The sequence below is a fragment of the Dipteris shenzhenensis genome, chromosome 6 (genome assembly GCF_047967505.1).
Source record: "Dipteris shenzhenensis isolate YYH24624 ecotype China chromosome 6, Dip_SZ_1.0, whole genome shotgun sequence".
NCBI classification, from domain to species: Eukaryota; Viridiplantae; Streptophyta; class Polypodiopsida; order Gleicheniales; family Dipteridaceae; genus Dipteris; species Dipteris shenzhenensis.
The window spans coordinates 51,894,189-51,905,403 of record NC_141601.1 but is presented as its reverse complement, the minus strand read 5'-3'; the positions used below and the strand labels follow the sequence as shown (position 1 = coordinate 51,905,403).

At 43.6% G+C, this 11,215-nt stretch overlaps 1 protein-coding gene across 4 annotated transcripts; it reads right to left on the bottom strand.

Moving 5' to 3' along the window:
- Positions 1 to 6,952: 6,952 nt before the first annotated feature.
- Positions 6,953 to 10,960, bottom strand: LOC147901318 (Protein phosphatase 2C family protein). 4 transcript variants are annotated; one of them, XM_087376246.1, is made up of 6 exons: positions 10,574 to 10,960; positions 10,211 to 10,386; positions 9,766 to 10,096; positions 8,234 to 9,674; positions 7,654 to 7,918; positions 6,953 to 7,524 (listed from the first exon to the last, which is right to left on the bottom strand). In XM_087376246.1, the coding sequence occupies exons 4-6, from the start codon at positions 9,488 to 9,490 to the stop codon at positions 7,394 to 7,396; spliced, it is 1,653 nt and encodes a 550-aa protein (XP_087232372.1). In that variant the 5' UTR covers positions 9,491 to 9,674; positions 9,766 to 10,096; positions 10,211 to 10,386; positions 10,574 to 10,960; the 3' UTR covers positions 6,953 to 7,393. The 4 variants fall into 4 exon arrangements, with proteins under 4 accessions (XP_087232372.1, XP_087232371.1, XP_087232374.1 ...); XM_087376245.1 differs by having other exon boundaries at positions 9,766 to 10,386; XM_087376248.1 differs by having other exon boundaries at positions 8,234 to 9,651; positions 9,766 to 10,386.
- Between the last annotated feature and the right edge of the window lie 255 nt (positions 10,961 to 11,215).

The window sequence follows — 11,215 nt, the reverse complement described above, 5'->3', positions numbered from 1 at the left end:
CATCATCAAGCAATTGTGTGTTGTTTCAAGATTGTTGAAATTGAACTCAATTTTCATGTGATATTCTAGATACAACTGGCATAGGTTCTCATAGACCGGTCGGTCTTTAACTGTTTTGATAATGACCAATGTTCTAGGCATACGAGTTCTTGGTTGGATGGGATTCTTACATCATGACCCATTTGTCTATGACACTGCAAAGAAGTATTTGCTAGCTACCCTCATAGGTGAGATTGATCGTCTTATTGCTAATATTCACCATCAACTATGCTTTAGGACTTATCATTGAAGCTTAGCCGCTAGAGAGACTCTCATGTTTGCCATGGGATGACATGGCTTTAGCTTTTAAAAAATAGTTCCCTTATGATTGCAACCAACTTAGAAGGCGATCATAGACGCCTTCAGAGCTACTTGGAAAATCTTGCTACGACTTATTCCCTTGATCTTTTGGATGCAGCCCACCGCCCTGGAGAACTACATAGAAACCTAGACACTTGCCTTATGGATTTACAAACAAGTGCGTTTCCCTTCCAACCCTCTCTTTGAAGCAAGAAAAGTGTGTCATTTTGGAGGATGCAACTGGTGATCTTAGTCATCTTAAGTGTATCTTATTGGTTTCTCTTGTCGGTTGTGGTCAGTAGACCATAACAAATTAGTCACCATACCTAGGTTGCTTGCATAGGTCCAAGAATCCCTTGAGCCACATAGGGTGTGAAGATAGTGGGAGAGAGGGAAGGAGTCTCACTTGAGGCTTTCGCACAAGCACAATGGGGGGAATACACACAAAGGTGGAGGCTGAAAACAGTTTTCTTCTTCTTAGTTGTGAAAGCCAAAAGAACTCTAGTACAAAGAAATAGAAGAACCCTATATGTGGGTCTCAAACCAAACTCAACTAACTAAGGTGGCATACTAACTGAGCCACGAACTAGTGTAGATAAGGATAGCTGTCATCCAGCTATTATTCATGGGCGGTGTACCAACCGCATCTATAGCTAACAAGTCGGTGACATAAATGCACAACGGTCACCCTAGCATATCACGAGTGGAGCTCGATATCTCAACACTCCCCCTCGAGCTCAATCCCAATTCCTGCACACCAAGCAGGTGTCTCTGAACTTGCGTAGCTTCTCTTCGCCCAATGCTTTCGTGAATATGTCAGCTACCTGATCCTCTGTGCTGACATAAACTAGATCAATAAGACCTAGTAAAACCTTCTCCCGCACATAGTGATAATGCACCTCAATGTGCTTTGTTCTAGCATGATAGACTGGGTTATTTGCCAAGTGTATACTGCTCATGTTGTCACAATAAATGACAACTGGCCCATCTGTAGACTGATGCATATCATAGAGTAGCTTATGCAACCAAGCTACCTCACATGTAGCCATTGTTGCACCCTTGTACTCAGCCTCTGTGCTCGACAAGGCAACTGTAGGCTGTTTCTTGCTGCTCCAAGTGACTGCAGCACTCCCAAAAGAGAACACATATCCACTGGTAGATCGTCTATCAGAAATACTACCAGCCCAATCAGCATCAGTGTATCCATGCAACTGTATCTGAACCCCAGCCTCATAAAATAGTCCATACTGCAATGTGGACTTCACATACCTGAGTATGCGTCTAGCCGCATCCAAATGCGGTTTCCTTGGAGCCTGCATAAACTGACTTACCAACCCAACAGCATAGCTCAAATCTGGCCTGGTAATAGTCATGTAAATCAAACTTCCTACTATGCGTCTGTACATAGTAGGGTCTTCCAGAAGCTCACCTGCATCTGCGCTCAGCTTCACATTCTGCTCCAAAGGAACTGAAATAGGCTTACAGCCTGTCATCCCATATTTGGACAGCATGTCCAGTCCATACTGCCTCTGCAAGAGCTGTATCCCACTTGGTGATCTAATGACCTCAATGCCCAAGAAATAACGCAGCTCTCCCAAATCCTTCATCTCAAACTTTTGCTTCAATAGCATTTTCACATGAAGGATGTCTTCATCACTATCACCTGTGATGATCAAATCATCAACATAAATGACAAGCAGCATAATACCTTTCTCTATTTCTCTCACATAGAGTGAGAAATCTGCCTTGGAAATCTGAAAGCTAATAGTAACAAGATACTGTCCTATCTTGTCAGACCATGCTCTAGGTGCTTGCTTCAAGCCATACAAGGCTTTCTTCAACCTGCAAACAAACTCAGGATGAACAGCATGCACATAACCTGGTGGCTGCTCCATATAGACCTCTTCTTGCAAATCACCATGCAAGAAGGCATTCTTTACATCCATCTGATGTAAAGACCATCCCTTTGATGTAGCCATAGCAATGACTGCTCTTACAGTCGCCATCCTTGCAACTGGACCGAATGTTTTCTTCATAATAAATGCCATATGTCTGTGCATACCCCTTGACAACTAATCTTGCCTTGTATCTGTTCACAGAACCATCTGCATTGTGCTTCACCTTATAAACCCATTTACAGCCAATTGCATTCTTGTCTTTAGGCAAAGGCACCAATTCCCATGTTGCATTTCCATCCAAGGCATCCATTTCTTCATCCATGGCTTTCTCCCATTTTTCTTTTCCCATGGCTTGCTCAAAAGAAATGGGTTCTGGTTCCTGTATCACTTTGACCATATAGGCATAGTGAATGGCTATAAATCCATCATATTTCAGCCTATCCACAGGATACCTAGCTCTGGTAGACCTGCGCAAAATAGGCTCACTTCCAGGTGCTCTCAAAACATCCCTGGTCTTCCTTACTCCAGGTGTAACAATAGAAGGAATACCCAACTCATCATCAATGCTCTGTTTTGAGCCACTGGATTCACCATCCACATAAGAGTGACCTGCATTCACATCAAACATGGGCTGATCTACCTTCTCTTTTCCTTTTCGTGATACCTGTGTACCACTATCTGCATTGCTTTGAGGAGATTCTCCTGATCTCAATCTACCTGTCCATGGCGAGGTATGTGAACCACTGCTAGAGGACATTGCAGGTCCACTGATATTTTGTGATTGCTGCTGTGAATTCTATGCAGCATTACCATTTTGTGCATCTACATCAATCATCACATTTACTGGTTTATACCAGCTGCTCATCTCATCAAAAACAACATCTCTGCTCACTGTAAACTTACGAGTAGAAGGGTTATAGCATCTATACCCTTTCTGCTATAGAGAATAACCAATAAAGATGCACTTCTCAGCTTTTGGATCCAACTTGGACCTCAATTCATCTGGCACATGAACATAGGCAATGCAACCAAAAATTTTCAAATGGGAAATATCTGGTTTCCTACCAGTATACATCTCCTCTGGCGTCATGCCATGTATTGCTGCAGTGGGAGTCCTGTTCATTATGTAAAGTGCTGTAGCAACTGCTTCAGCCCAATAAAAATCTGGCAGGTCTTTTTCATTGAGCATGGCACGAGATACCTCTCCAATATGCCTGTTTTTTCATTGTGCAAGTCCATTTTGCTGTGGAGTATGACTGCATGAATATTGTTGCTTTATGCCATGCTCCTGCAAGAACCTTGCAAATTCATTTGAGAGGTACTCTCCCCCTCCATCTGACCTTAGGCATTTTATTTGCAAGCCTGATTCTTTTTCAACCATAGCTTTAAAAACTTTGAAGTGCCCAAACACTTCACTTTTCTTTTTCATAAAATACACCCAAACTTTTCTGCTGTAGTCATCAATAAAGGTGACAAAGTAATGATAGCCTCCAATAGATGTAGCTTTAGTCCACACATCAGAGTGGATTAATTCCAATGGCTTCTTACTCTCTTGAACATGCTTAGGAAATGGTTTCCTTGCCTGTTTTCCAAATTGACAGGCTTCATACACCTTATGCATTTCTGCAACCTTGAATTTAGGCAATCCTGCAACAATATTTTGGGCCTGCATTGATTTAAGTCGCTGTACATTAACATGACCAATGCGTTTATGCCAGATATCAATATCTGCAACTACACCGGTCCCATGTGCAAACATTGCTGCACTCAATTCAGGCATGTCCGCATCCAGCATAAACATCCTGCCCTTCTTCTTTCCTTTTGCTATCAATCGACCATTATTTTTCATATCCTCAACAAAGCATCCATGAGGATTGAATCTGACCTGCAAGCCCTGCTCAACCATTTGACCAACAGAAACTAGGTTCTTGGTGATGTTCGGGACATGAAATACATCAGACAAGTATTTCTTTTTCCCATCCTGCATAGACAAAGGAATTTTGCCAATCTGCACAATAGGATGTGCAGTATCATCACCAGTCTCCACAAATCCTGGTTTTTCCATTTTCCTTGCATCCTGCATCCATTTAGCATGACCTGTCATGTGGTTTGACGCACCTGAGTCAACATACCACACATCATTGCTTCCTTCTGCACTTGTCACTGAATTTGTCATATGCTGTACCATAAACAAATGCTCATTTCTGTCATCACCCTGTCTACTAGAGGATGCATAATTGCCTTGCTGCAATTTTCCATTCATAATGTCATTCTGCTTTTTGTAGCAGTCTTTAGCCATATGCCCCATTTTACCACAGTAGTAGCATTCAACATTGCTGTTTGCATTTTGGCCTCTCTGCCATCCACCACGACCTCTTTGGCTCCCCCTGCCTCTAGAGTTACCACGTCCTCCTGCATAGGATTGGTTTTCTTGAGTTTGCTGCATATTCTGATTTCTACCACGGCCTCCAGATCGGCCTCCTCTACCTCTGCCCTCGGGGGGGTCACTCATCATATGTAACCCTATCACGTGAGTTCAACAGAAGGATATTTTTTATTTCTAAAATTTACAGAAATAAATATACATAAGGGACTATTTAAAATAGTTTTGGAAAAAATTTACAGATTTGTATAGAAAAGGGGTACATCTTATTAATGAAAAAATTTACAGATAAGGGATTTTAAATATAGGCCTTGAATGCACGTGATATAGAGGGTTTATACATAGTGACCCCTTTGAGCCTCTGCCTCTACCCCTTCCAGCATTTGAGTAGAAGACAGTTTCTTTTGAAGTTCCTCCTGAAGAAGATGCACTACCATTTCTCTGCTCTTCAGAAATTAGAAGAGCAATCAACTCCTTAAAATCAGGAAATTTTTCACAGATGGCAATGGATGTCCGAAACTGTGCATAATCCTTTCCTAGACCATTCAAGGTCACAGAAACTAAATCGTCATCATCCACTGGCGACCCAATGGAAGCAAGTGCATCCGCAATTTTCTTCACCTTCATGTGATAGTCATTGATGCTCATATTTTCTCTCTGCACATTTTGCAGCTCCTGCTTGAGCTGCATTTTCCTAGCCTGCGTATTTGTGCTGTACATTTTAGCCAAAGTATCCCATGCCACCTTTGGCGTACTTGCATCCTGAATATGCACAATCATTGAATCTGAAAGACTGATAGACAGCCAGTACATGACTTTTCTGGCTCTCTCATGCCATCCTTTAAATGCCTGCATTTCCTGTTGATTGGGAACATTAGGAAGAACTGGTTCTTCTTCATTTCCTGTAATGAACTAGTAGAATGGATGTTGATTGTATTTTATTATTGAATCATATAGTGTTGTGTGAGTCATCTGAGTCATGATTTTTGTCTGTGGGACTGGATGGAACTTTGTTTGCAGTAGTGCGGCTCTACATCTCTCATCATTAATGAAGGATGCGCGGTTTCTTATAGATGGGTCTTAGTCTTCTTTGATAGTTGGCTCGTATATTGTTGTGTAATTTGTCTCAGTTGAGGCTTTTTGTTTGAATTATTAATGAGATCTAGGTTTGATATGATCTATATTTAAATGGCGATAGTGATTTGCCCCTGATTTGCATGATTCAAATCTTGTTCTATGGCTAAGTTGATGGTTGGAATTTCATCTTTGAATTTTGACTTCAGAATGTATGATATGACTATTTTCCCATTTTGGCTTATTGGGGAAGAGATATAAATATGTAACTGATGTGATACTTTTTTGATTAATATAAACACACCCTCATTTTTGAAAGGTATAGACTTTGATTAAATATTATTTCCTATTGTTAAAATGACGTCAGTCAGAATTATTTTGAGTCATGTGTTGGGGTAAAGGCCAATGGCCCAGTCTATATCCCTTTGTACCATACATACATAATAAGAGCTTACCTTGATCTGGGTGAGTTAGCGCCCACAATTTTTGGTGTTCTCCCTTTGTCTTTGCAACAATCTATTCATTTGTGCTATATTACTGTCTTATTTTCTTTCTCCTGTTTGTGCTTTGTTGATGATGTATAGTCTTCTACTTTTTCTAAAGGTTACATACCCAACCTAGTTTATGTTACAAATGCTTTAATTCCATTCCTTAAAGTTCATGCTTTTGATATGACGTCATACAAGGTGGCATTTTAACATGAGTCTTTTATGTAGCGACTGGTAGCCACTTACATGATAAAGTGCAAGATCTCATTTAGTATTCATAGATACTTAGCGAAACGTCCTTTGACCTTTCTCCTTCATCCAAGTGTGACAAACTCCTAAAACATGCTTTTGTGCTATGTGGCACAAATATCGTGACAATCACTCATAGCATAAATAATCTACCATAAGAAATGAAATGTTTTTTATAATTAATGTTTTTTCATGAAGATCTACCATAAGAAATGAAATGTTTTTATAATTGATGTTTTTTCATGAAGTTACATTGTGAATGTTTGAAAAGCATATTGTAAGAGTGGAATTAACTTTCAAGGTTTAAAATAAGTGTGCTATAGTACTTGATAGCAACAATGTCCCAAATCGTGCTTTTTCCACACGCCCATGTACCGACCGCTTGAAAGAACTGAAGATACGCTGCAAACTAGTTCAATGACATATGCTTCTCCTTACCAAGACTTTGAATCAACTGAGAAAGAACACAACCTTCTCATTTTTGTATTAGTTGATATCAATGGGGAGGCAAAACCTCCCGTTGTGAACACATCTTGGCTGAAGAGCCGCCCTATGGGCTCATTGCAAAGTACCTGTGAGGGGCAACCCAATGTGCTTTCCTCGATCGTTGCTAAATGCGGACAAGCTCAAGAACAGCTTGCACATATAGTAATAGTGGCATTATAAGGAGTAGGACAATGCACAAATAAGTATGTATAATCACACCAAAAGAAGATCCGTGCGTAGTACATAATTATAGGCAGTGAAACATGGGCCTGATATAGAGGCAAGGGAGCAAGAGATCGGTTTTAAACTGCAAAACATGAGAAATGTGCCTAAACGGTAAGCGATACCAAGAGCAAAACAACAGAGAAGTTGTTGCAAGAAAGAAGGGGATCGAATGGATTATGGAAGCACAGGGGTGAGATCAGTAGTTGTGCAACGGTCGTTGCACAATCGCTTGCAAAATCTCAATTCATGAGTCATGACATCGTCGACGCTGAAGAGGTCCGATGCTGATTAGCTCCCAATATTACCACTATGATCGTCACGTCGTCGTGGTACTTTCTTCTCCTTCCGAACTGTATATTCTTCAAGTACTCCACGGTTATGCCTGCACAACAATATCCTTTTTAATCATCTCGCAACATCAAGATTTCTTTGAGAATTGATTCTCATGCTCGCTAAATTATTTTGGGAGGACCGAGCATTCCCAGATGAAGGTATCTGTTAGGGTTTTTACCTGCGTTGTGGGCAGCTCTGATGAGCAGTTGATCGAGCATGTACTTGGCAGGATCCGAACTGGGATTCTCGGAGATGCAACCGTGAACCAGCTCCACAACTTCTTCGTTGGTGAAGAAATCAAATAGCCCATCACTGCCAATCACCACAAATTCATCCCCTTCCGAAACCCTGTATACGTTCAAGTGGGGCGTGGCACTGATGTAAGGGGGGCTACGCAAGTTGTGCACGCGGAGGATGCCCATTAATGCATTGTTCAATTTAGCCTGCACCACACAGACAGTGCATAGAGTCATTAATGTTGCAAGACTCGGCAAACACTCTCGCTGGGCTCTCTTCACATAGTCTACCAGAACCAGAGGTATATCTTCACATAGTCTACCAGTAATGAAACCTACACATAGATGCGAGAGAGAGAAAAAGAGAGAGGGACAGAGAGAGACGTGTGTGTGCCACGGTGTGGCATCTATGTGTAGGTATATCCCTGCAAATCACTCGTATTGATCACATTTTACTTGTGTGTGTGTGTGTGACGTGTGTGTGTAAGAGGGAGATAGAGACAAACAGAAAGAGAGAGTCACCTTCTTGAGATATCCAGCTCCAAATGCTCGAGTCACTTTGAGCTTACCCTTCACCCTCTCCGAGATGATTGCAGAGGGATCATCCGGGTGTTCTGCCCATATTCTCTCCCGCTCTGCATCCACTTCCACCACATGGTCCTCCGTCAGCTGAATGCACCTCAGCCGCAGCTCCTTCTCAGACCCATAATTTTTTGCTAGTACAGCCCTGCTGTCCCCCAAATTCAGAGTGTAGAGATCATGCCCATGTAGAAGAACCACCAACACACACGATCCCACCATCGCCAGGTCCGGACGATCGCCTATCTCTTCCTCTACCATCTCCATGAACCCGCCCTCTGCCTGGATCAATGCTCTCTGCAGAGCCTTTAGTACCCCTTGCTGGAACTCTTGGTCACACTGTTGGCTGTAGACATCGTGATGGAGGTGCAACAGCTGCTTCGTCGTTCTTGCACTTTCTTGGGCGCCAAGCACAGTTCTTGGAGATTGGCCGGCTCCTCCAGTTGCATCGTCTTCGTTCATGATGTCGGGTTGACCTCCTGCTAACTTACATTTCGAATCCTCCATGCACTCATCGTATTGGCTTCGATGATGTGTTTGCCACTCCAGCTGCATAAGATTGAACGAAATGTTTTCGTACAGCGTGCCCGCCAGGAAATCAGCGGCATCTCGCCCGTTGAAGCCGTCGTAAATTGCACAGAAAAGCCATCCATCCTCTTCCGAACATACGGCTTGCACTCGATCCTCTCCAGCAGCCCCGCCTGCAGTCTGAACATCGGTTGCGTGCAGGAACCTCCCTGTTTCGATGCTTTGCGGAGCGCTTGCGGAGACCTTGGATTCCTCTGAGCGATCTTGCATAAAATTTTCAGGGGAAGCAGACATGTAGGACTCGACTTTAGAGAACGAGCGGGAGCGTTCTAAACGCATGAAAGCTTTGGGGGAGTCAAAGCCCGGGAGGAGCTCTTCTGCAATTAAGCCATTGCCGATCCGGGTGTTAGCAAGTGTGGCATTAGCACCCATAGCAGCTCCCGACAGGCAGGAGAAGGAACCACCGTGTGCCCTTGCGCTTTTCCAACAGCCTTTGGTGGCCTTACGAGCACCTAATTTGCCCGAGTTTATTGCGACCTGAGTTTCATAGCTAACAGATTCCTCCTTGTGCAAGCTCGTCTCAGCGCCTGAGCTCAGCCTGAATTGATAGCCGAAGCTTACGCTTAGTTCTTCTATATTTTGTAATTCCTCTTCGGATTTATGCGACTCCATTGGTACACGTTCTAGAATGAATCTTGGGTGATGGAAAATCAACGGTTTCCGCTGCTGTGAATTGTTGCTGCTCGTCCAAGGGCACTGTGACGCTCATGTCACTCACGAGGAATTAGGTACCGCGATGGAAAGAACGGACAACTGCGCTTACAATGCGTCGCCTGATCACAGACAATTTGGTAGCCTGAGAAAAACTTCGAACATCAGGTGCGTTCTGGTAGTTTGACAAGAAAATTTCAAGTTTCCAGATTCATACAGTGGGGGCGTTTGCGTACGTTGGCAGCGGGAAACTAGACATTTAATAACGATTCTTGAGGCAGATCTGCGTATAATCGTCAAATCTTGAACGACAAATACTTGCTTCTAAACATCTGATCCGCTGGCTGCTTAAATCCGTGGATGTGTGATCAGCTTATCCGAAGTGGCGCTCACGACACGAAGCTGCAAAAGTCACTTTAAGTCGCATTGGAACTGGAGTCTCAAGAAGGACGCGTTATTGGGGTAGCTGCGCGAATTCAACACCTTGCAACGTCGGCCCTCGGGCCGCTTGATCAGGAAGAATTTGGTAGCCAGAGAAGAAGCGTTCTGCAAACGATTCCTTACACACTGCGGCCCGCGGAGACATTTGCTTACGTTAGAAGCGTCGATAACTGTGATTATAGACCTTCAACCACTGAAGGCGTGCAAATTTCCAAATAATTAATGCTACAGGCCGGAGACCTGTGCAAATAGCTGCGTGACGAAGTCGAAAGTCGCCAAAATCTGTGAGAAATTGTTGAGGACAAGTCCGTCCCGCACTAGACCAAATACGGCGGATGTCCTTGTCGAAATATAGCGTGGAAAAACTATAGATTACAGATCAGACCTGGCCCGTGGGCGCCCGTATTTTGCATCTGCTGAGATAAGGGAATCAACATCACAAACGACGTGCGCAAAAGAATCATCAGAATTTTTAATCCTTTCCCCACGGCGTTGATGATCGATGCACAGAAACAAACAAACGAATCTACGATCAGGATTCAGACGCCATTACCTTCGTCAAAAACGAGATGCATGCACAGTTAAGAAGACAAGAGAACATACTTGTGAGACACCGTCGATCCGTGACAGAAAGAAACGTCGATGCTTCGTCTGTCCAACTCCTCCTTCTCGTGTTAATATGGCACAGCCCGGGATGAAAGCCTCTTGAAATCTGGTGCCCAAATTTCGCCACTGCTCCACACCCGGAGCCGGGTGTCTGTCTTCCCAACGATCAAATCGGGCGGAGTGTGAGAGCCTATCGAGATCCTTCTTCTGGATTGCGCTACGCGGATCTTCTGCCAAATGGCAGCGTCTCGGGTCTGCAGCACACAGAGCAGCGGCGAAAAGCTCTGGATTGTTGTTCTGCAGCAGAAAATCGGCGAAGCTGGAGGGTGTGATGAAGAGAAGCAACAGAAAGGGGAGGGGGATGCGGCGATGGCGATGAAGAGCGAGAATAATAATAGGAGAGATCAGAAGGCAAAGGAAATGGAGAGCCCTTTAAAATGCCAATTTGCTGAGTTTTATAAAGGACGGGAAATTCCGGCCAAACGTCAGCACTTCACTACGTAGTTCCGGCAGAACGCGTTATACACCGTTGGATGGTAGTCCGTATTCCCGTAACCAACGTGATCCGATACGTATTGGGATAATTCGGGCAGCCGCATCCCCAGAGGTCGGGGGGGCCGAAATAAAATGCAGGGGATC